General features: G+C 38.4%; 1 protein-coding gene and 1 pseudogene across 4 annotated transcripts; one reads left to right on the top strand and one right to left on the bottom strand.

Moving 5' to 3' along the window:
- On the bottom strand, positions 1,138-2,747 carry LOC18786128 (annotated as a pseudogene).
- LOC18785290 (ribulose-1,5 bisphosphate carboxylase/oxygenase large subunit N-methyltransferase, chloroplastic) lies at positions 19,694-24,632 on the top strand. Of its 4 annotated transcripts, none has more exons than XM_020556166.1 (13): positions 19,694-20,248; positions 20,353-20,460; positions 20,573-20,632; positions 20,888-20,995; positions 21,112-21,181; positions 21,419-21,459; positions 21,567-21,647; positions 21,816-21,851; positions 22,405-22,488; positions 23,086-23,243; positions 23,575-23,663; positions 23,775-23,923; positions 24,259-24,632. In XM_020556166.1, the coding sequence occupies exons 1-13, from the start codon at positions 19,892-19,894 to the stop codon at positions 24,472-24,474; spliced, it is 1,557 nt and encodes a 518-aa protein (XP_020411755.1). In that variant the 5' UTR covers positions 19,694-19,891; the 3' UTR covers positions 24,475-24,632. The 4 variants fall into 4 exon arrangements, with proteins under 4 accessions (XP_020411755.1, XP_007221163.2, XP_020411754.1 ...); XM_007221101.2 differs by having other exon boundaries at positions 20,350-20,460; positions 23,110-23,243; XM_020556165.1 differs by having other exon boundaries at positions 20,350-20,460.

Genomic DNA, 25,226 nt, shown 5'->3' with positions numbered 1-25,226 from the left:
GAAATTCAGTTTTCACACTCTGGAAAAATACCAAACTTCTATTTTAAGATTCCTTTGTAATAGCTTTTTTTGGTCACACATACTAACGCATAGGGGTTTCGAATATGAGACCATTATTTTAGATCAAATACATTTTTTCACTATGGTATGATTCAATTGGCGATTCCTTTATAATAGTTGGGTATTTACAAATGTTTTAAGCTCCCCTTTTATTATGAAACATTTATGTAATTTTTAAAAATTATTATAAGAATTATTTTTTAATATAAGCAATTAGAGAAGGGGATTTACACAAATTCATTGAATTCATAAGGTTTTGAATCTCTACCCACATAAATAAAACTAAAAGAATTCAACCAATTGAGTTATACAACACTGGCTTAAAAACATTGTTTTTAGAAGTTCCATAAAGTGTTACTTGTAAGCTCATTGTTTTCTGGTTACCTACACTCAATCCAAATATATGGAGCTTTTATTTCACTTTTCATCAACTGAGGAAATTGGAACCAATGACATTCTACCAAACTTGGAGGAAAATGCCACCCAAAACAACCAACCCTAACCAAGTCATGATCACACCAGATTAATTCAAAGATCTAAGTAAATGGTAGAACATCCAATTCTTAATTTTTTTTTTCCCATAGTTTAATAAATACTCATTTGTCCATATTAGTAAATAAATATTTGAAAAAGTCAATTAAAAGGACAAGCTCCTTTTAAAACAAGATTAAAACTGGGACCCAACACTTCAATTATTCATCGAACAAATCATACTCCAATTTTAAAACCATCCCACCTACAAAGTTGCAATCACAATCAGCTGTCACATTGCAACCATACGAATATATTTTAAAAAAAATTAATTCTAGCAAACCAAAGATAATATAAACAAAATTTTATCAAAATAAAAATAGAAATAGTAGAAAGTAGAAGAGGCCCTTGTCCTGCAACTTGAAATGAAACCACAAGAGAATGGACCCATTACCACTTCAACTACCCTTGAACTTTTCCTTCAAATAAGATCTCTGGGCTAAAAGACCATAAGGCCCATAACCAACAAAAAAATGTGAGAATTAATAACTTGGGTCCATTACGAAAGTAAAGTAAAAACAACTCAATCACCAAATCACATATCAATTTTGGATCAAACACCACCATTTCATTCAACTTCAGTTGCAACTCCACAAACACATAGAAACTCAGTCCATCAATCACTTTACACAGCACATAGCAACAAGAACCCTAAACCAATTTTAGCTCCTAAGCAAAGTAAAAACTACCTAATTAACATCAACTAAACTGAACCAACAACCCCATTTCTTGACAACAAGACTTTAAGAACCATAAAACCCTAGCCACTGAAACCGTAGAGGGTCCTGCCCTACCTCTTCAAGGCGTAGACCACATTCATGGCCGTCACCGTCTTGCGGCGAGCGTGCTTAGTGTAGGTCATGGCGTCGCTGATCACGTTCTCGAGGAAGATTTTGAGCACGCCACGTGTCTCCTAGTAGATAAGACCGTTGATACGCTTCACACCTCCTCTACGAGCCAAACGACGAATGGCCGGCTCGGTGATGCCCTGGATGTTATCGCGAAGGACCTTACGGTGCCGTTTGGCTCCTCCCTTTCCCAAACCCTTGCCTCCCTTACCGCGCCAAGACATTTCAATTCAAGCTGGGATTTCTGAGGAAAAGGAAAGATTAAGGTTGTTATATGCTGGAATTAATAAATTTCGTTGGGGAAAACTAGTGAAGAAATCTCATTCAAACCCTAAATTTCATTTCAGTCAAATCTACAATAAGCCTAAAGTCTGCAAAAATCAAAAGAAAAAAACAGATAAGGGAAAGCAAAATGGCATTGAAATGAAGAAGACGACGAACCTGAATTTGAAGTTGTTCAACGACCTCAAGTCTCACTTGGAAAAGCGACACTCGTTGAGAGATTGGTTACAAGAAAAGGATCTGAGGCTAGTACTTACATCGATGCCCTAACGAAGGCTTGCTCAGGGCCGGGAGTATCCGTAGGCTCAGAGATGGTCGAGGATTCATCAAACGGACGATTCATATTCTTTGTTTCGATTCCACTCGGATCAATGACGTGGCAAATAAAACGAGGGGGAGTTTTATGTTAGTTTTTTTTTTTTTTGGGTCTGAGAGTTTTATGTTAGTTTGGGAACGAAAAATCTTTCTGCCTTTTTTTACATCTTATTTGCCACTTTGCTTCAAATTTTGTACAATTTATGAATTGGAGCTTGGTTCAAAGTTCAAACCCCATGTACCCCCTTCTAAAACAAAAAACAAAACAAATATATACATAGGAGTTTATTTTTTCACACCTCTTTTGTTCATTTACATCTCATTTTATTTTTGTTTTTAAATACTTTTTTAATTACCATTAAAATGGAGTATAAATGAAGAAAAGGGAGTTGGAAAATCATCACCCCTTATGAATTGACTAGGCAATGTTTCCCGATCTCTTGTTTAAGGGGCTTTACTCTTCCATCATTATTCAATTTTATGCTCAAACATAATCCCGCTTATCTTAATCTATTATATAACTTGCTCTTAAAAAAAAAAAAATTGTAATCAAGTTGTTTGGAGCTCCAGTAGCGCATTTGAGATCTTAGGGTTGATTCCCTCATCTCTATATATCACTTGTGTGTGTGTGTGTATATATATATATATATATATAAACCCGCCCTATAAAGGAATGGTGCCCAAAAGCTCTTTAACCCACTGTGAGGTCGTTTGATACGGCGGACTGTCATGGACTGGATTAAATTCTGGGACTGTCTTGGATTAGTTCTGATTGGACTAAGCTGGATTAAGTACTGACCTACGTTTAGTGTTGTGTCGGACTAAGAAATTGAATTGTAAAAATAATGAAGACCTATGTTTGTGTTTTGTGAGACTACAAATAATTTAAATATTTAAATTTAATTAGAGATTTTAACCTAAAAATAATAATTAGGAAGAACAAGCCAACCCGTGTGAATTGAAAAAAAAAAATAGCCCAACCCTGCCACCTTTCTCTCTCTTTTTAGTTTTTTTTTTCTTCCTAGTATTCTATTCTTATTTTCCTTCTTGCTCTCTCTTTTATTTATTCTTCTATCTCTCTTTTCTTTCTCTCGTTTTCTTCTTCTCTAACTAAGCCGCTAAAACATCATCAACAAGTAAGGAAGCTACCAAATAGAAATAGGAGTAGCATCATACATAGACCCAAATTTCTTCTTCTTTCCATTTCTCATTTCATTAATTTCTTTTTTTTTTTTTTTTTTGGAACTGCTACGAATTGGACTAAGATGGAGAAGAGAGATGGTTCTGGGTTCTGCTGATGGCTGGGATGGCGAAGAGAGATGGTTTTGCGAGTGGCTTGAGGGTGGTAGTCATAAGGAGAATAAATTTTAAGGGGAGGGGCATGGGTGCTAGGTTCTGCCAGTCTAGCGATTGGGTTTGTGTTGGGGTTTTGATTCAAGCCATCCAGTTAGACTCTCCTGTTCAAAATAGCGAACGAGCTCTTTTGCAAACCCAATTTCGGGCTTTCTATATTAGACATGCGAATCCGGATTTTTTTTTTTCAATTGTTGGACTGTATAATCTCATTTAAATTAATCATCTCCATTGCCAAATATGGGTTTCAAGTCTTATGTAATCCAGTTCAATCCAATAAAGCATAATAAGGCATACAAAACTATAAGATAGGAGTGGGTATTTTATTCAAATTATACGCATACTGATGGTTTTGTTTGATTTGGCTTTATTAAATAATTATTTAGATTTGACCCGTACTGAAACGTTTGGTTAAAACGCTGGATAACAATATTCCTAACCCGATGGAAATGCGTATCGAACTGAATTCATAATTATATTATTATTTAAATACTAATATACACGTGTCAACTTATCAGTGGTGAATATTTACAAATTTGGCGGTTTTCATGGAAAACTTAAGTTTATTTGGTGGAAAAATGACATATGTCTATGAAGAAGATTGTCCATGCTGCTCCTCCATATATATTATAGTCTTACCTTCTTCATTGCATCACCATATAGGCTAATTAAAGGAGGCACATAACAAGAATATAAAAAATGTAGCCAGCAACAGAAAAGTCCCACATTGATTACTTAAGAAAACCTTCATTATTTTCTCCTTTATAATAAGTTTTTCCTATAATCTTGGTCCATAGGCTTGTAGTCCACCCCTCCTCCCATAGTTGGGCTTGACATATATGTGGGAGCATATATTTTGGTGACTAATGAGCGGGTGACACATGAAAAAGGGAAATTCCTTAAGTCAATTAGTTATCCTAATTAAATATATTTAATTAGGGAAATTATAATTGATTTAAGATATGAATATCTCCTTAAATCAAGGATGAGTTTTTCACCGAATCTCCTAATTAAATAATTATTATTCTTCAAACACTAACTGAAAAGGAGCATTATAAATATATGGAACCTCTCTCTCTCTCTCTCTCTCTCTCTGCTCAGGCCACTCGATTCTCTCGTACCGTAAAGAAAAATCCGACCACTTTAGCTATTGTCGTATCTTTTTCCTATAAATCAAGGGAGAAGAAAGATAAGGAAGTTCAAGGGTCAACGAATTAACGTGCGAATATTCCCCATGTAGAATTTTGCTCAAATAATATCTTTGTCAATTGAAGTTTCTGTTACATGTTCAGTTGAAGGTATTCAACTTGCATTCATAATAAATATGTAACACCCCGACCCCAAATTTCTCCAAATTTTACCCTTATTGATTATTTAATTATTTAAGGGTATTTTAGTCATATTTTTAACCGGAGAGAGTTTGGGACCGTGACTTATATTTTTGGATAGGTCGTACTGAGACGAGTTCATAGACACGTAGTGGGCTCGAATCGGAGTTGTAACGAGAGAGATATGGTCAAAAGAAATCCAGTGGCACAATCGTAAATATTTCGAAATGGGATTTTTTATAAAAAACCTGATTTTCTCTCTCTCTCTCTCTCTCCCCCGCGGGTCTCTCTCTCCTCTCCCTCGCGCGCGACAGCCGGCCACGTTTTGGCCGGCCGTGCTCCCCTCCGGCCACCAATGACGACGGGACCGGTACCAAAATGACCGGGCCGTCGTCCTCTTCCTACCCCAGCCACCTCCCGCCGCCAGCCGCCGTGGATTCGCCGAAATTTGGAGCTGAAGCGGCCGACGTCGTCCAAACTTCAATGCCGCCGATCTCCCTCCTCCGGCCACCAATTTCGTCGACCCAGGTATGGATTTTGAACCTCTCGAGCTGTTCTAGCTGCCTGTTGGTTGGGTTTTGATCGATTCGATCCCTAGATCACTCGATTTTCGAATTGAAAATCGGCCAAAACTTCGGCCGCCGTGATCGGCCATTTTCGGCCACTTTTTGGGGTAGGTCCAAGAACAAAAGTGGCTCCAAATAGGGTGTTATACCTAGGGTAAGAGTTTGGAGCCGTGGTTTTAAGATTTTCCGGCGAAGCGTTATCGCTTTGGGCACCCACGCGCTGCCAGCTCGTGCGGCGGCACATGGGCACTGTAAAAAAAGTAGAGATGTGTTCCGATGAGATCCTTAGGTTGTCACGAGTGTGTAGGATTTCGCGAATCTCAATTCGGACGTCGTTTGACTATCGAACGGATATTCGCATATTACGCGTTATCCGGGTTCGATAGGTTGGGACCGTTGGATGGTCCCAAATTTAATATATGTTGATCTAGGTATTTCTAGGATCGTGTAGGATTTCACGGATCGTGAATCGAGCCTCGGATGTTCCGAATAATAATTTTAAAGTTTATATTTTATATTAATTGTCAGATCGTGCGATCGTGAACAATCCGACCGTCCGATCTGAACCAAACTTGCAGGACAAGTGTCCTATACTTGGTAGAACCCATAGGGACTTCCGGATCGGAAATTGGAGGTCGTGGGTTCCGCAGGCCCGTTTGACCAGGGTTAGAGTAGTTTGACCCTTGGTTGACCGTGAGCTACCCGGAGTAATCTCACCTCTCCAGGGGAGATTATCGGGTGCTAGACTATTGTGGAGGGTTACACAATATTAGAATTAATTTATATAATTATAAACATATATGGTGGTACAAGGGTACAACAGAGTCTAGAATGTCAGTTTGGAGTGCTATACGCACTACTTTAGGTACCTCCTCGGATTTTGGGTTCGCTACAAGCACCATCAAGTGAAAGTTAGGTCCCGCGTGGCGTAGGTTATCCGGCGTTGGGACAGACCTCATACATGGCGTTGGTTGTACCGGCGTATGGGGAGATTTGCAACATGATGTTCAGGTCTCACGTGGCGTAGGTTATCCGGCGTTGAGACAGGCCCCGTACGTGGCGTTGGTTGTACCGGCGTACGGGGAGATTATGTGATATGATGTTGAGGTCCCGCGTGGCGTAGGTTATCCGGCGTTGGGACAGGCCCCATACGTGGCGTTGGTTGTACCGGCGTATGGGGAGTTATGTGATATGATGTGCAGGTCTCACGTGGCGTAGGTTATCCGGCGTTGAGACAGACCCCATACGTGGCGTTGGTTGTACCGGCGTATGGGGAGATATAATGATAGTATGACATGGTCGCACGTGGCGTAGGTTATCCGGCGTGTTGACAGGCCCCATACGTGGCGTTGGTTGTACCGGCGTATGGGGAGAATATGTGAAATGCAGAGAAAGGAAATAAGGTATCACCGATGTGTGGAATTGGGTTTTAGGGAAGAACTACATGTGGCTTGATCCCTCAAGGAGGGTACGTAGGCAGCCTAAGGTTATTGGGTGCAGTCGCAGACTAAATATTAGTCATATTTGGTATTTGAATTGTTTAGTTGTTGTTTGAGAATTATTGGATGGCCGAAGGCCATTTATGAGAATTTGCATGAAATTATATTGTGCATGCTGCAAGTTGTGGATATTAAATGCGTTTTCATGCAGGTTGAAATTTTGGGAAATGTCCAAATTATAGGGGAGACTCTGCCGAAATTTCGGCAGGAAGTCTCGGTTTTTAGTAAGTGGGCCTGACATCGGGGTGATGTCAGGAATTCCAAAGGGTTCGTCTCGGATTTTGAGAAAATTCGGGGCGGGTCCTTAAAAAATATTTTTATTCTCATGAGTGTTTTTTATACATAGTATTTTTATTTCATAATTCGTAAGATTTTTGGTAAATGGTACTACCAACGTACCAAATTAATTAAAACATACAAGCGATTAACTGATCCTAAAGATTAAAGGTTCTAATGGTTGGTTAACGGAAGAGAAATTGATATACCAAAGGCTTGGATTTGGTCAACAGAAGAGCCCTTTACCGTTCCAAACTAATCCATACTCAAGCATACTCTAAGATATGCTATTTTTCTAAAATGATAATTTTTTTGGTCGGAGAATGAATTAAGTGCTCACTCAAAAAAGGCAAGTTTCATAAGAAACAAAGATGAGACTATAGCACCATCCGCAAAAACAAACGAAACAAACTTAAGAAACAAATCAAGCTAACCATAGCTACACCCTAGCATACATACCATGTAGCCAAATCCCACATTATAAGGTGGGAGTCTTGAATCCTAACGAATTGTTGCTTGTGTTAGCAAGAGTACACTATCCTACTATATGTGCCAAAAAGCCTATAATGGGCTTACCAAATGAGGCCCTAGAGTCACGACTGTTGAATGTCATTTCTTCATTCATACAAACTTCAACTTTTCAATTCATCCTAAATACACAGTGAGTGATTGTATCAAAATTTAATTATAACACCACCTTGTAAATAGGACTTGCAACAAGTTAGAAAATGTTGTTTCTATCAACATAGTTTGAAAGAAACCTTTTTTCCTCTTCACAAATAATTTGATTTGGCATATTCTATATGTATATTGTAGAGTACTAGTTTAGGGAGTGATCACGTAGAATTTTATTTGAACACATGATTCAAATTATTTTTCCTCTTCAATTTCGATCCGAAACAATTTGTATGAAACAATCCATACTAATCAACTGTTTCATGCAACGGTTATACCTTAAACTCGAATAAGTTATCTTAGCAAGTAACTCACATAGCTTAACCCTTAAAAGCGGTTCAAGTTCTAATATTTGTGTTGTGTGTGAGAGTTTAGTATATTATCATCCTTTGCAATATAAAAGGTTGTAAATAAAATAAAATTGGTGCACTGCCTTCTCAGCGTGTATAGGCCAATATACGGGAAAGTACAGTTCAGTTCGATTTTCACCTCACGTTGGAATTGGTACTACTCAACCGGTGCAGTTTGGTCCGGTTTTGGTGAAAAAAATTTATGAAACTAATTGGTCCAGTTTAAACCAGTTCCGGTGTATTTTTCAATTTTGAACAAGATGTTATATATATATATATGCATATTTTACAATATCCAACATGTTGTAAAATAAAGAAGGTGGAGTCCCCAAATGCCTATAAAAGGCTTCCCCCTTTCCCTATTCAATACACACAGATAATAGAGAATAGAAACATTCTGAGATCAGTTTCTCTACTTTGATATCTCAATTCTCTCCCTCCAATTTCTCTAGATTTATAACACGTTATCAGCACGAATTCGCTTTCAAATATACCAACTGAAATCTCTGATGAAACCCAGATTCTTTCCCCTACCTTACTCCCTCCCTTGCCATTTCTTCAGCTTCCCTCCACTGCCTTTCTGTTTGGGATGCTCACAATTACATCCTCAGATACTCACAGACCTCATCAAACATATGGACCTTTGTCCTCTCAACACCAGCTGTAAACTCATTCATAGCAATTGGGTTCTCAAGCAATGGACAGATGGTGGGGTCCAGTGCAATTGTGGGGTGGGTGTCCTCAACAAAACGCACGATCAAACAATATTTCTTGGGTGGGACTTCAGCAAACCTTGTGGAGCTTGACAAAGGGAACCTTCAGGTTGCTAGCAACTGCTCTTTAATTACATCTCAGTCCTCTCGTCTGTACCTTGGCTTCCAGTTGGAGACCAGCCAGCCACAGACAAGGCTCCTATACTCTGTTGGGCCAGATGGGTTTCTGCCTGTGGCACCAAACTACAGGTTGATCGAGCACAGTGACAAGTTCTCTACCTCCATAAATTATATCACAGTACCAGAGGAGGCCAAAGTGGTCGTCTTCTTCAGCCTCACCGCCTCTGCTAGCCATGAACCCAATCTTATCAGATGTGTTGGTGCAAGATCCGTGGGTCTTCTTGCAGCTCCATTTGCAGCTTTAGAGATGTCGTTCATGGCAACACCAGAGTCGTTCACAGAGCCGACAACTCGCCTGAGAGTAGCTCGCTGGGTCAGGAAACTATTGTGGAGATAATATTCAAATCAAGCTAGCAGAAGAAAGACGCCGGCAAAGTGCTTGAACAACGACGGGGGTGAGAAGAAGGAGGACGGCTCCATCGCATTTGGGCTTTCTTTTGTTCATCCGGTGAGGTCAACCATAGCCTGGGTTTGCAGTGAGAAAGATGTACACTCTGGAGTTTTTCTCTCCCAAGAGGATCGAGGCTCTCAGACCCATTAGGGAAGATGAGGTCACTGCCATGGTTGAGTCAATTTTCAAGCACTGTCACTTTCTTTATTCTCAGTGCTCAACAAAAGGAATATCACGCAGCAATGATGAAAGCAAAAGAAGACCCAACAGCAAACCCACCGAAAGAAAGAAAAATTATAAATTTTTTTTTAAAAAAAAAAAAAAGGTCCCCCACCCACCTGTCCTTAGAAAAATCCAATAAGCTCTATGCCCCTTATGCTTTCTATTACTTTATTATTTCTCTACAGTATTTAATAAACCAATTGGTGCAGGTACAATGGTAGCAGTGGAAAAAGGAGGGGCATGGATTCGCCTGGAACATGCGTTGTCACACCCCGGACCGACTCCGCCGACGATATTGTCCGCTTTGGGCCCTCCTCTCACTGCCCGCACGGTTTTGTTTCTGGGAGCTCACGAAGCAACTTCCCAGGGTGGTCACCCATCCTGGGATTGCTCCAGCCTCCCACTCGCTTAACTTCGGAGTTCTTACAACTCCGAAGCCAGTGAGCTCCCAAAAGGCCTCGTGCTAGATGGATGCGGGTGTGCCATATAAGGCACATCACCCCCCTCTCCGTTAGTTTGATGTGGGATCTTACAATCCACCCCCCTTAAAGGTCCGACGTCCTCGTCGGCACACTCGCACCACACGGCAGAGTGGCTCTGATACCAAATTGTCACACCCCGGACCGACTCCGCCGTAGCACGATATTGTCCGCTTTGGGCCCTCCTCTCACTGCCCGCACGGTTTTGTTTCTGGGGGCTCACGAAGCAACTTCCCAGGGTGGTCACCCGTCCTGGGATTGCTCCAGCCTCCCACTCGCTTAACTTCGGAGTTCTTACAACTTCGAAGCCAGTGAGCTCCCAAAAGGCCTCGTGCTAGATGGATACGGGTGTGCCATATAAGGCACATCACCCCCCTCTCCGTTGGTTTGATGTGGGATCTTACATGCGTGATATTCCACTAATATATCAGTATAATAATATTATACTATTTGATCGTGGTGTTGATAAGAACCCACCAATAATTGCCTTTACTTTATCGCAAATTTACTTTTACTTAAAGTATGATGTGGAATTAACCCTCATACTTTATGAAATTACTTTACTGCACATTATTTACTGTATGGTGTAGGTTTATTACCCATATAACAGTATCTATTTAAAAGGGTGGTGCGAGTTTATCGTCCACACCTTTACTTTTATTTAAATGTATGGAGCAGAATTAGTGCCCATACAAGCACGTTTACTTTATCGTAAATTTACTTTTACTTAAAGTATGATGTGGAATTGACCCTCATACTTTATGAAATTTACTTTACCGCACATTTATTTTATTTAAAGTGTGGTGCGGGTTTATCGTCCATACAACAGTATTTATTTAAAAGGGTGGTGCGGGTTTATCGTCTACGCCTTTACTTTTATTTAAATGTATGGAGCAGAATTAATGCTCATACAAGCACGTTTAATTTATGAATTTAATTTACCGCACATTTAATTTTATTTAAGGTATGGTGCGGGATTAACGTCCATACAGCAAGCAATTTAATTTATGAATTTATTTTACCGCACATTTACATTTATTTAAAGTATGGTGCGGGTTTATCGTCCATACCAGTAATTTATTTACCAGCAATTTATTTTATGGATCAATTGTGCTGTATGATGAGTTTTTACAGTATGCAGATCAGGACCAGAAGTTCCTTGATCCTCATCATACAATTACATCAGGACTTGAAGATCCTTGATGATGATATTAATATGAGAGCTGGCAGTCTCTCCGGTACTAAATTTGTAAACATGTGATTGGACTTGAGGGTCCTTGATCCTTGACATGTAAATAAGGACCTGGGGTTCCTTAATGATGTAACAGTACCGTATTGGTTCATAATGCCGTACACATGGATGATAACTGTACTGGCAAATGTACTGTACACATGAATAATGCCGTATACATGAATAGTGATGTATGCATAAATATTTACCATTTTGGGTAAACTATCACCATTCAAAAGGGAACCTGCAGTTCCTTAAACTCATGGATGAGCAATTAAATGAGATGTCAGAAGTTCCTCAAAATATGGACAATTATGTAAAGACTTGATGTCCAGAAATATGTATAGAAAATTGTAAAAATGTCCATACCATGAGAATATGTGATTTTGGTTTGAGGTTCAAAATCTAACAGTGTTGAGAACCTGAAGTTCCAACAATTAAATGGACAACCCTTGAGGTATTATTACAAATTGTGGTACGCCACATATTTCTTTGGCATAAGAGAATGATGAATTAAGGCTCCCCACATATTTTGTTATATCTGGGCCGGAAGCTCATGAACCCAAATATATGAGATATTAGCGTGGCTTTTACTCAATCCATATTTCATGTTCATTTGAAAAAGGGCAAATAAATTCTGAGTTTGTGTTTAGCACAGGCCAAAAGTTCCATACGTTGAAATATGAAATTTGGGAAAGTCGATGTGGTTATTTGAACCTATAAGGCACAAGGTTCCAAACCGTCATTTTGAAAAGACGTAAAAACCACAGGTGCAAGTTTAAGAATGTGCGCAATTATTATAACAGGAACATACAACAGATAGATTTCTCCACCTGCAATGAAGGTGTAGGCCCTGTAAAATCTATAAAATTACATTATGTTCTGGAAGCCTCTGAAGGAAGAGGACGGCGCCTCTTACGCTTAGCCATGAGCCTCTCGTGGTCTCCCAAAATTCTTTCATTGGAGACCTGCAGCATGTCTAGCCTTCTCAGTGTATCAACAGAGTACGAACTCACCAGTTTCAACAAGGCATTATTCTCTCCTTTAAGTTTCTCAACCTCCTGTTGAGACTCATGAAGCATTCTTTGGAGAGACGAATTTTCAGTTGTTAAAATCTGAACCTCGTTTGCTCTAGCACGCAAACGATCAGCCATATTAGAAACAGAAGCAGCACTCTGAATGCTAAAAGCCATTGAGTCATCAATAGCCTCTTCCTCTGATCTCCCTGTCAACAACATTTCATCCCTTGGAATAATGAAATTCCTAGCTACTATGACAGCAGTAGCATCATTCATCATCACAGAATCATTAACTGTGAGATGACGATTTTTTGATACAAAGGATGGACGCCAAACTTGGGCGTCACTGGTTGTTGTGGGAGTATCATTTAAATTGAAATAATTTGGGCAGGAAAAAGAGGAAGCCATTTTTAAGAAGGTTTCGAAGAAAGTCTTAAGAAAACTAAAGTTTCAGAAAATGAAGGAAGTTAAGTGGAAACGCAGTTGCTCCAATCAAGTTTTGCAAAGGCAATATCTATAGGAGGAAATATGGCTACAGTTTTTCAGGATCCCAATATCTTCTCGGATCCCCATATTCTCTTTTCTTTCCCAGATTCCAAAACTTCACGTGGCCTCCATTAATGTTTGTCGGCACTTTCGGCGTTTTCAAAGTATTATTTTTCGTCAAAAGCCGATCTTGCTTTGCGGATTTCACGGAGCTACTTTTTCAAAAGCACCCCGAGAATCTCGCAATTTTCCTATGGTTAATTTGAAATTCACCGGTTCTACCTATTCATTGTATTTGTGTATAAATGTGTTACTAACGAACTTTTCTTTGCAGAAGACATCCAGTTTACTCCATACATAGTGATGCGATATCTACTTATTTTTCTTATCAGTGAGCACTCAATATGCCCGAGAAGCAAGACTATCTCTGATCATCCATTCAGGAAGCAAGACTATCCCTGATCACGTTTCCGCTACATCAAGAAACTGTGAAGGCGATCTTATGCTCTAATCTCCGGAAGTCCTTCTAGACTAGGAGATATGAGAGCTTATTGTCTGCTCCCACCAGCTTCCTTCCTTGATTGCTTACCTTCTCTTGCAATCAATATCACATTATTTTTGTAATTTTTCTCTTTTTATAACTCTCTGTTCATAAGAGATTTTATTTCTTTAGAATGAACATCTGAAGAAAGAATCCATGGAGTGATCCTAACTCTGAGGGTTATTTATTTTTGACAGAGAAAAGAGTTGTGATTTTGCTCTTGCAGGATATAACTAGATCATCAAGCGCTACATTATATTTACTGGGCCGATACGAGCTTGAATGATACTTGAGAAAAGTTTCTCCCACCTAAGGATGTAAGCAATATTTGTGTTATTATATGCTTATATACTTATTTGATATTTTATCTTGAAAGGTAACCAAATAGGGAGATAAGTCTGTTCCAAAAGAATGGCTTGTATGTATCCATGAATTATTAATGCAAATTTTACAGATTGCAAGTTGGATACATTGATAATACACTGCACAGATTAAAGTCCCATAAGAACAGAATATGGGTATAGCAGTGATCAATATGATGCACGCCTGTTGCGTAGCAAATGATGTGGATTGAAGTCCCGAAAGGACAATCCTTTGACATGTCAATATTGATATTATGCACGCCTAATGCGTAGCAAATTATATGGGTTAAAGTCCCATAAATTAATTGACATGTATGTATTAATCTGTTGCATGCCTGCAGCATGACAGATATATGGGTTCTACATGTTCCAACTCCCTAAATGGAGATTATCCACGCCCTATTGCAAAATAACGCTCCAATGGAGGTTATAATCCACATTCTTACATAATAAAAGCCCCCTGAAGTGGCTTGGGTACCCAAAAGCAAAGAAATGCTTATAATTGATGCATGCGCATACAAATGAGAATGGTGGGATCATGAATTGATGAATGACAATTTTTGGTTTTGGAGTAGCTACTCAAATCATCAATGGGCTGTGTTGATTGGAACCACGTTCAATTATTAAATGTCGACAATATCATTGGCCAAAATGGAATGAGGTAATTCCATTATAGATGAGAATGAACGTGAAAGAACAAACCCACAGTACGAACCCCAAAAGATGTTAATACTGAAATTTATACTTGGGTGTTCGGAATAAAAGGGAATATACCTACTTTGTATGACACACTGTTTCTGGCAGAAACAAGGAATGTTGGGTTTTCTCCATATTTACAGATTCAATTGTGCCCCCCTTATTACACAATTACGGAGACCAACATATTATCTTTAAGGGTCATTAAATTAGTCATAAAGTTTAATCCTTTTTTTAAACAAAATCCGTTGAGAGGATTGACATTGCATAAAGCAAGTCCCTAAAGGACATGTGTTTGAAGCACAAAATTTGTACTCAATATTAATATGCATAAATTACTTCAGTGAGTACATTGATTATAATGTGATTGCAACACATTAATATTTGTCTCGACTTAAAAATCGAGCATTATGCCAACGAGATTCTTGCTTATACTAAGAAAGTATTGAAGCATTTTTTATGAGGATAATCCGTTGGACACTTTAAGGATTTTCCGAAAGTATATTGGACCGTACATCGTATTTTCCAGATAGAGCTCAACTCCATCACCATCATTTTGGGATGATGTGAGGCATATTTGATGCTATCTCAGCATAACACCATATACGGGCATATTTTTTTTTTTTTTTAGTGAACTTACAAATAGCCCAAGTGTTATTAGATATGCGGACTCTGGAAATTTCTATGGTCGCATACTGGAAAAGCTAGTCATGAAGTTTTCAGGGGGAGATATTCATCAGGGGGAGCGTGGTACTAATAAAGACCTTCACACACTGTACTCTTTTTCCTTCATCCAGGTTTTTATCCCACTGGGTTTTTCCTGGTAAGGTTTTAACGAGGTAGTGTCGCTCAAGATTGACTCACAGAAGCAGTGTCAAATACGATATTCAGAAAGGTGATCAACAGTATGACTTAAAGATATTTTGTCAAGCATCAGGGGGAGCGTGCTATCAATAAAGATCTTCAAACACTGTACTCTTTTTCCTTCGTCCAGGTTTTTATCCCACTGGATTTTTCCTGGCAAGGTTTTAACGAGGCAGTGTCGCACGCGCGTCAATATACATAGAATTTTATGTTACACATGACTATGTACTCTTTTTTCCTTTGACCAGTTTTTGTCCCACTGGGTTTTTACTGGCAAGGTTTTTAACGAGACATATTCTGTATCATTTGTGGTCACCAAGGGGGAGTGTTGTAAAATAAAGAAGATGGAGTCCCCAAATGCCTATAAAAGGCTTCCCCCCTTCCCTACTCAATACACACAGATAATAGAGAACAGAAACATTCTGAGATCAGTTTCTCTACTTTGATATCTCAATTCTCTCCCTCCAATTTCTCTAGATTTATAACACAACAAATTTTTTGTTTTGTAGGTTTCATTAAGTCTAGAAAAAAGGGGTGCTTTAAAGTTGGATTTGAAGAAATATTAATTTTGAGATTAGAAATTTAGAGCATTGGACTTAAATAACTTAAAATAAAAAAATAAAAAAAAGTCGGTCTGAACCGGTTTTGTAAGAGCAACTCCACCCATTTGCCCTTAGCCATGGCAAGGGTGGAGCTAGGGCAAGCACTATTCACGTGAATAGTGGTTGCCCTTGCAAATAGTAAATCGTTTCTCCACCCGTTGCCCTTAGCCATGGCAATTACTATTCACTTTTTTGTTTTTTCCTCCTATTTTTTAATGAAAATAATTAATTTGGGTAATATTTTCAGATAAGATTTTCGGATTCCTACGTGTGAAGACTATTCATAATCAGATAAAATTTTCGGATAAGATATTTGGATTCAAATTTCGGATTAATTTCAAAGTTCAAATTTCAGATAAATTTTTGGGTTCAAATTTCGAATGAATTTCAAAATTCAAATTTCAGATAAATTTGGGTTCAAATTTCAGATAAATTTGGGTTCAAATTTCGGATGAATTTCAAATTTTGAATTTCATACAAATTAGGGTTCAAATTTCGGATGAATTTCAAATTTCAGATATGATTTTCATCCAATAAAATCAAGCCACATGGCATGTCTATCTTGCCAAATTTTTCTATAAAACCAGAGTCTCAGCTCATACCTCTCACACCACATCTTTCTATATTTTCATTTCTGAGAGTTTATAATTCATACTTCATTCATTCTGAATGGAAGAATTTAGGAGATGCTTGGAGAGACAAGAGAGAGAAAGAAGAGAGAGAAACCGTAGAGCAGATGAAGTCAATGAGTTGCAGAGACAAGTCGATGAGCAAGTTCTCATAACAGTGGCTTTGGAAGAAGAAGAGAACCAAGGTCGCCGCCATAGTTCACAAGCCGGCCGCCGCCGGAATGTGGAAAGACATAGGCATTCTAGGGGTAAGAATCTTTTGGAAGATTATTTTATCTCAACTTCTTTGTACTCTGATGTTGATTTTCGAAGGCGATTTAGAATGCAACCTCATTTGTTCAATAAAGTCATGCATGATATTTGCAATTATGATGCATACTTTGTTCAAAAGTGTGATGCTGCTGGGGTTTTGGGGCTTCTTCCGGAGCAAAAGCTTACATCTGTTATACGAATGTTGGCGTATGGAGCATCTGCTGATCAGGTGGATGAGATTGCCCGGATGGGGAAGTCCACTACGTTGGAGGCTTTGGTAAGATTTTGTCAAGCTGTTGAAACTCTGTACACTAGGGACTACCTGCGTAGACCTACTCCCAGGGACCTCCAACGGCTTCTGCAAAAAGCCGAAGCTCGAGGATTCCCTGGAATGATTGGTAGCATCGACTGCATGCATTGGCAATGGAAGAATTGCCCAACTGCCTGGCAAGGTGATTATGGAAATCGAAAAGGCCAAAAAAGTATCATCCTTGAAGCGGTTGCTGGTTTCGACACATGGGTTTGGCATGCCTTCTTCGGAGTTGCAGGATCACAAAATGACCTCAACGTGCTGGGTCAATCCCCCGTCTTCAACGATGTATTGAGAGGTCAGGGCCCCAATGTCACCTATGAAGTCAACAATACAGTATACCAGACAGGATACTACCTAGCTGATGGAATCTACCCGAGGTGGAAGACTTTTGTCAAAACCATTCCAAATCCCCGATCCCAGAAGCAAAAATTATTTGCTACATATCAAGAGGGATACAGGAAAGATGTCGAAAGGTGTTTTGGCATCCTTCAAGCCAGGTGGTTGATTATTCGAGGTGCGGCCCGCATGTTTGATGAGGAGATCCTCAGAAGCATTATGATGACTTGCATCATCCTCCATAATATGATTGTGGAGGATGAGTACGATTATGATGCTTTAGAGGTCTACGAACCGGATCCAATGAACACGGCTTTGACACGGATTTATGAAAGGCCCATGGGGCCAAATGGAGAACCGTTTGAGCCGGAACCGTTGGTGAGGGATGGTCATTTGATGACCCGAATGATAGATCGATATACGGAGATGCAATCTTCGTATATTCATGAAATGCGTCAATTTCACTTGATGGAGCATCTATGGGCGGTGAAAGGCAATGAAAGGCAATGAAGATTAATAATGGAGAATAGATGCTTTGCTTATGTTTTATTTAGTATGGTTTGGTTGTGTTTTTATTTTTATTGTGCCTTGTTTGTACTTTTATTTTTATTATTGTGCCTTGTTTGTACTTTTAATTTTAATTTTATTATGTTTTGTTTGAAGTATGGAATATGTTGAATAAAAATGTAATTTATTGAATGCTTTGTTTATTAAATAATGAAATGTAATACAAGTCATTATGAATTACTAATAAAATAAAATACATGAATTATAACAACTTTAATAGAAAACAACTAAAATACAAATACATAAAAGATATGCTAACTAATTTAATGGTTTCCATCATTTAACCAATCCGTGTTGCTAGGCCCATCATCCCGGAAAAGTCTTCTTCTCATAACATCCCTTCGTTCTAGCTTCCAAAATTGTTTTGTTTCAGGGGACATATGACTTGTATCCATCGCCATGGTTTCCCGATCTGTCTTGTCCATATCTTTTTTGCGCAAATACTCCCTTTCACGTGCAAACTCAGCATCAAGGGCCAACTCGTGCTCTTGGCGTTTTTGCTCCATTTCTATTCTTATGCCGTTTTGCCTTGCAATTTCCTCCAAAAATTGTGAATTTTGATTGCTTGAATTACCCTTCTTCTTTGCCTTCGCGGCCTTTCGGCCAATGGGCCTCGGCTCCTTTTCGATGGGTGAGTCTTGACTCATAGGAGAATCAAGAGGTGAATCCGATGTCATTGAATCACGGAGTGGCGTCTCGTTTAACACAACCTCCGGACCCGTTGGAATAATTACGAAGCGTTTGCAAAATTTCACCACCTCCCAACATTCATGATGGGTGAAACTTTTTTTGCCACCCCCGGTTGCACCGAACCACATTTGTGCTTGAATCATCTATTGAACAAAAAAATGGAAATGCAATAAATATTTAAAATATATTGGATATGCAAGAAATATTAACAACATATTAAAAATACAAGCAATATTAACAAAATATTGAAAATGCAAGAAATATTAACAACATATTCAAAATGCAAGCAATATTAACAAAATATTGAAAATGCAAGCAATATTAACAAAATATATACAACATATTGAAAATGCAAGCAATATTAACAAAATATTGAAAATGCAAGCAATATTAACAAAATATATACAACATATTGAAAATGCAAGCAATATTAACAAAATATATATATTAGGAGATTAAACTTAATAACACAAAAATTATAAAATACTTACCTCGTTAGTACGATTTTGCCCACTTCTATAGTTGTCCATCGCTTTTGCTAGGGCATTTCTCTATTTTCCCAACTCTTTATTGAGAATTTTCCACCTACTGGATAATGCCATCTCCGTACGAGTAGACCCCGGAATTTTTTCACAAAATTCGGCATGAATTTTTTTCCACATATGAAAAAATTTCATTTCATTGCCGGACACGGGACAATGACAAATTTGGAGCCAAGCCTCACACAAAGAAACATCTTCCATTGTGCTCCAAGCCCCTCCGGTTTCGATAGAAGAAGCCATAAAAATATGAAATCAAAATGCTAGATGAAAAAGAGGAAAATATTGTATAAAAAGAGTGAATATTAGTAGAAGTATAATGAAATGTAAGAGTATTGGTGTTGAAAGTGAAGGGTATTGATAGGTATTTATAGAAAAAAATATCAGAATTTTTTAGAATTTTTTTTCATATTTTTTTCACCCAAAAAAGCCTCAGCCGTTGGATTAGAAAGGAGAAGCAGATCGGAAGGCGCTGAGCGCGACACGTGGCAGCGTGACGCCAGCGCTGACGTCAGCACCCGCGTTTTGGACCTGGGGCTGGTTTGGCCTTCGGGCTGGCCCGAGTTGGTGGGTCCCACACCAAACCCGGGCCTGGGCTGCACGCTGGAGCGAAATTTTTTTTTTTTTCTGCCCTTGCCTCGTGCTGGGCTCCTTCGCTGGAGCCACTCTAAGGTGTAAAACTGACTCCAAAACAGAATGGACTGGTTTAAACTGGTTTTACACCAACACTTTGAACCGAAAACGACGACGTCTGGTCCCTGCAACGCAATGCTGCTGGGAGCTCGAAAAATCAGCCGACATTGGTGTATTCGTCGTCCAAATCTCAGCCTCTCCCATACTCCAACCACCAAGCTCAACTCCCACATCTCAGCCTCGTTGCATTCTCTCTGTCAGGTTGAGGAATTGGACGACTTCTTGCCGTGGTTGGAGCGCAAGGCCGGCGCCGAGATATCGTCCGTGCTTTCCATTGGGAAATCAGCCTACGGAAGGTCTCTGTTTGCTTCGAAGGCTATAAGAGCCGGAGACTGCATATTGAAGGTTCCGTTCAACGCGGTATGTGGTGCCGTTTGATCTTAACACCAAATCATTAAGACTCTAATAACAGATTTAAGTATCAATTTATGGTTAATGAGTTTAGTTAATTGAAATTGCAGCAGCTAGCTCCGGATAATCTCAATCCTGAACTGAAAGCTTTACTAAGTGATGATGTTGGCGATGTTGCCAAGCTCGCCATTGTCGTTTTGCTTGAGCAGAAAATGGGCCATGTAACATTACTGTTCTATGGTTTACTTCATTTTTTGTTTTTGTTTATGGTACTGGTTTACTTGAATGTGTGGAAAGATTTTGCTGCAGGGATTGAGGTTTTTGTTTATGCAGGATTCTGAATGGGCCCCTTACATAAGCCGTCTTCCTCGCCTGGAGGAGATGCATAACACAGTGAGTGTTATGCTTTTTAACTTCCCCCTTCCCATTCTTAGGCTCATATTGGGGTTTAGATTAAATGTTTTTGGCATGTGGATAATGTTTTTGCTGGAGAAAATTTAGCACGTTATGTTGTTATTCTATCAATTGAAATAAGAATCTACCTGATATTAGTCCATAACGTGTTTTTAATTTGTATGGTTGTATACATTTCATGAATCACAGCAATTTGCACCATATTTGACATGGATGTTATTTGTATATTCTTAGATATTTTGGAGCGAAGGTGAGCTGGAGATGATTCGCCAAAGCTCTGTGTATCAGGAAACAATTAATCAAAGATCTCAAATACAACAGGAGTTTTTGGCAATTAGGACGGTATGATGTACTTCGATTGTTTTATTCTCTAGCTAATGGTTTTGGGACATGGGTTGTTGCACTTCTTCTTAGTTATTGCCTCTTAGATTATGAATATTGTTAAGATATGTTTTCAGGCTCTCAAGAACTTTCCCGAAACATTCGAAAGTATCACCTATGAGGATTTCATGCATGCATATGCTTTAGGTAAGCTACTACGTTTTGAACCATTTACTTGTTCTAGTCGGTCAGAATTATTTGCTCCAATTGTACTTAATTACAACTTTTGAATATAATTAGGGAATGGTGGGGTGGGCATGTTATATGCTTTAGGACTTGAAGTGCCCCAAAAACTTTAAAATTGCATCCAAATTACTTGCGGCAGTTGTATGTCTTAAAGATCTTTTAAAACTTATTCTCGCTGGTTCGCCATGGATTTTACAGTTACTTCTCGAGCATGGGGAAGCACAAAGGGCTATTCCCTGGTAAACATTTATACAAATTTCAAGTAAATATTGTTCTGATGGAGTTTAATTTAATGTGTGCCTTTTTGTAGTTGCATAATTGTTTGGATTATTAAATTATTCTATAGATCCCATTTGCTGATTTTTCGAATCATGACGGGACTTCAGAATCAATTGTGTTGAGTGATGAAGACAAACTTTTTTCAGAGGTACCCTCTCTTTCTCTTGGTGGGTTGATTTTCTGCCATGCTTATTGATTTGGTAATAGGAATTCAGTCTGCACTCTTATGGAAATTAATTATTTTTTATTTCATTTTTCTTTCTTTTGGTTTAGTTATTGAGATAATTTGTGGGATATGCTACTTGTTTCTGGGCAGGTACTTGCTGATCGTAATTATACTCCTGGTGAACAGGTTAGATGCTACTTAATTTTGATGACTTTCTCCCCTATTTAAAGAATTACATGTACCCCTTAGATTTTTTTTTTTTTTTGGTTTGAAAAATTGATGAATTTGTCTGTGTTTTTGGTAGATAGTTCATTAACATTTTCATTCATACTTGCGTTGCGTTAGATGTGTCTTGTTTGGGTTTGAAATTTTCATGACCTTCTGCTTATTTCTTATGTATTTGTAGTAATGACTTAGCATAACTCTTAATTTAACATAGGATCACAGCACATGCACATAGGATCTTTGTTAGAGAAAAAAGCAACATAATAAATCTTGAGATATGCAGTGGGTTTAATGTTTAGAAATGACTGGAAGTTCGGTTTTCATTACTGTTTGTCATGTATTGTCTTTTCATAAATCTCCCATATCATGCGTTTGTTCCAGCATGCGTTTATATGTTATGAATGGATAATATACATGGCAACATCCTGGGTTGTAACTTTGTGACTATGGGTATGTTGCAGCATTACTCATCTATAGTTGTAACTCTAGACTTCACTTTCATATATTTGTGTAGGTACTAATAAGATATGGAAAATTTTCAAATGCTACTCTGCTGTTGGACTTTGGGTTTACTCTTCCATACAACATTCATGACCAGGTCAGTCTTGGTCTTCAATTTGAGTATTCACAACACATGCTTTGTTATTGTGGTATAATCTTTCTGTAGCTTAATTCATACTTCTTATTTGATTTATTTTTCTGACCAAACCAAAAAGAAAAACTTGATGTGTTTTATTTAACACACCGACTAAAAGTTTGTTTTAATAACAGAACTAGCTCTGTTTTTATTTTCAAAATTTTTGTTTTTGGGCCTAGTACTGAATAAAAATGTCTGTGCTAAGTTTTTTCCTTTTGGGTCTGAACCTCTTTGATAAGTTGGATTGGCTTTCATGGGAGCATATTTACTACAATTCAGGAGTCTTGAGTTTGAGAGTTATGAAACTTGGTCAGTGTTCCTATAAGCTTCTGGTCTTGTTTACATGGCGTATAGATGCTTATAACATATCGATTGGGAATTATTGTGAAGAGAATCTCCATATGGCCCAAAAGTTGTCATTAATTGTTTTGTTTCCCTAATTTTCTAGTACAAACATGAATATCATCTGCTTGGACTCCACCTTCACATAAACAATATTAGGTGAATCAGATTTCCTTTCTTTAAAAAATTCTCTCAAAAATTGAAGTTCATTGTTAGGGGTGCCTGTGGCTCTATTTTCAGATCCAGATCCAGGGCAGCATACCTCATCATGATAACCTTCGTGAAATGAAGTTGGAACTTTTGAAGAGACATCACAGACCAGTCAGTAAAGATGACAATGGTTTCAGCTCTTCAATGGATTCTTTCACCATCAAGTTGGTAGTGATGCATGGACTTATCTCTCACTTTTTCTCCCCTTTTCCTTTTCCCCTCTTCCTGTTCCTTTGCCTACATGATGGTCTTTATCCCTTGCATCTAGTGGCACTTTGTGAAGTCATCAAATATTCTGTTTTTTGTGTTTATATATTGTGCACTTGTTCACTTAAATCACTACTGGCAAAGTCTTTGTGAGCTTAAGTAGTTTACTGGTTAGTTGCTCTATGGCTGTATATAATAATGTTGTTTATTTGGTTTATCCGCATGTTGACATGATATCTTGTGATGAAAAATCTATTTCTGATTAATAATAATCCTGTCACCACATAGGGAAATCAGGTCTGGTAGTGGAAAAGGGAAAGGAATTCCACAATCACTTCGTGCATTTGCTCGTGTTCTATGTTGCACCTCTCCTCAAGGTGTGTTTCATGTTACCTTGCTCTCATGCATTGTTTGATATGATTCTGAGCTCATTTGACCCTTTTATGACCACATCATTAAATTTTTCTTGATTGTTTCTTGATATTCAGAACTTAGTGACCTGGTCGAGGAAGCTGCGCAACATGATGGACGATTGGCTCGGCGTCCTTTAACGAACATCAGCAGAGAGATTAAAGCACATCAGATGTTGATATCAACATTAACCCAATTAGCTGAGGATTATGATGCATCTGTTAAGGTTGTGATGCTAATTTTTCAGCCCTTTCTTTCTCTGATTCTTTTGCCGAACTTGCCTAATCTAAGTCCAACAAGAGTTCATTATTTTGTGTTATAATGCATTATTTCACACGACAATACACCCATTACAAATGTTGCTTAAATTTGTTTGCTTATCTCCAACAGAGGTATGTTGAATCAGCTGCATATTGTAACATATTTGCCTCATAGGCATTTAGGCAGCAGTAATAAACATATAAAGAGGGTGGAATTAGTTATGCTCATCTTTGATTTACGTATGCACATTTGAATACACATGTAGTAACTCGTTTTTGTGCCCTTTGAGTGCATACATAGTCTTTGGGGCTGGTAAGTTCTCCCACTACACGTGAAAGACTTTCTCACCGGAGGCAAATGGCTCGGGATCTCCTTAGTGGCGAGCTTCGTATCCTCGAATCTGCTTCTGCGTGGCTAAAGAACTACTGCGCAACCTTGATGGCAACTGACTGCCATAGAGATGGTGTATGTTCTACAAAACAACCAAGGAGCAGGACTGAGAGGGGAGAGATGTAATATAATAGGACTGTATCAGTGAGATCAAACACTGGTCCAAGTTGTAGATTCATATCAAACTGTATGCCCCGGGTATATTTGGATTTCCTTGTGAATGTTTTGTTGTCAAGTGTATGATGCTATATTTGTAATTTGATATCCTCTACTTTTTCTGATCATTTCCATACCGTATAATTATTAGATTTAAAATTTATTCCATATTTACACACGTAGTACCCACTTTCTACATAGTCGAAGGATATGGATGTCCGGAGTTGATTTTTTATTTGAGTACAAGCCATAGTCTGAATTATAGGGGGGAGAGATTTCTCATACACACACAATTATGATGTCATGGGAATTCGAATTTAAGATTTCTGGTCTGTAATTCAAAGTCCTTTTCTACTAGGCTAATCCCGTTGGCAAAAACGAGTATGGAGTTGATAAAACAAAATAATTGCAAGGGGGTCACTAACGAAATCTAAAGTTGTAGAACCAAGTCTTGAGAGAAACTGTGTCCGAAATTACCAAAAGCATCAGTCACCAAATTCGCTTCTCGGAAAATATTGGTTTTTTTACTATTCGGAAAAAAATAAATTGTTTTCTATTCGATCTATATTAGTAAAGTGGATAAAAGAAACGAGAAAACAAGAAAAACAAACTGAAGCGAAAGTGATTAAAAAGAGAACGACGGTTAAAATTTTATTTTATTTTCAGCTCCAGCAGTGATTGTCTTGTCGGCACTCAGCGGCATGGTTGGACTCGTAAATTTA

This window comes from Prunus persica, chromosome G2, assembly GCF_000346465.2.
Source record: "Prunus persica cultivar Lovell chromosome G2, Prunus_persica_NCBIv2, whole genome shotgun sequence".
Taxonomy (NCBI): Eukaryota; Viridiplantae; Streptophyta; class Magnoliopsida; order Rosales; family Rosaceae; genus Prunus; species Prunus persica.
The sequence above is the reverse complement of the archived record's forward strand: the minus strand, read 5'-3'. Positions and strand labels throughout refer to the sequence as shown.

Excerpts from the sequence above, each read along its gene's own strand:
- LOC18785290 (XM_020556165.1), top strand. The coding sequence starts at position 19,892 with ATGGACTGGTTTAAACTGGTTTTACACCAACACTTTGAACCGAAAACG. Across the intron at positions 20,461-20,572 it reads TTGAGCAGAAAATGGGCCAT|GATTCTGAATGGGCCCCTTA; the intron begins GTAACATTACTG and ends TTGTTTATGCAG. Across the intron at positions 20,996-21,111 it reads AGTTTTTGGCAATTAGGACG|GCTCTCAAGAACTTTCCCGA; the intron begins GTATGATGTACT and ends ATATGTTTTCAG.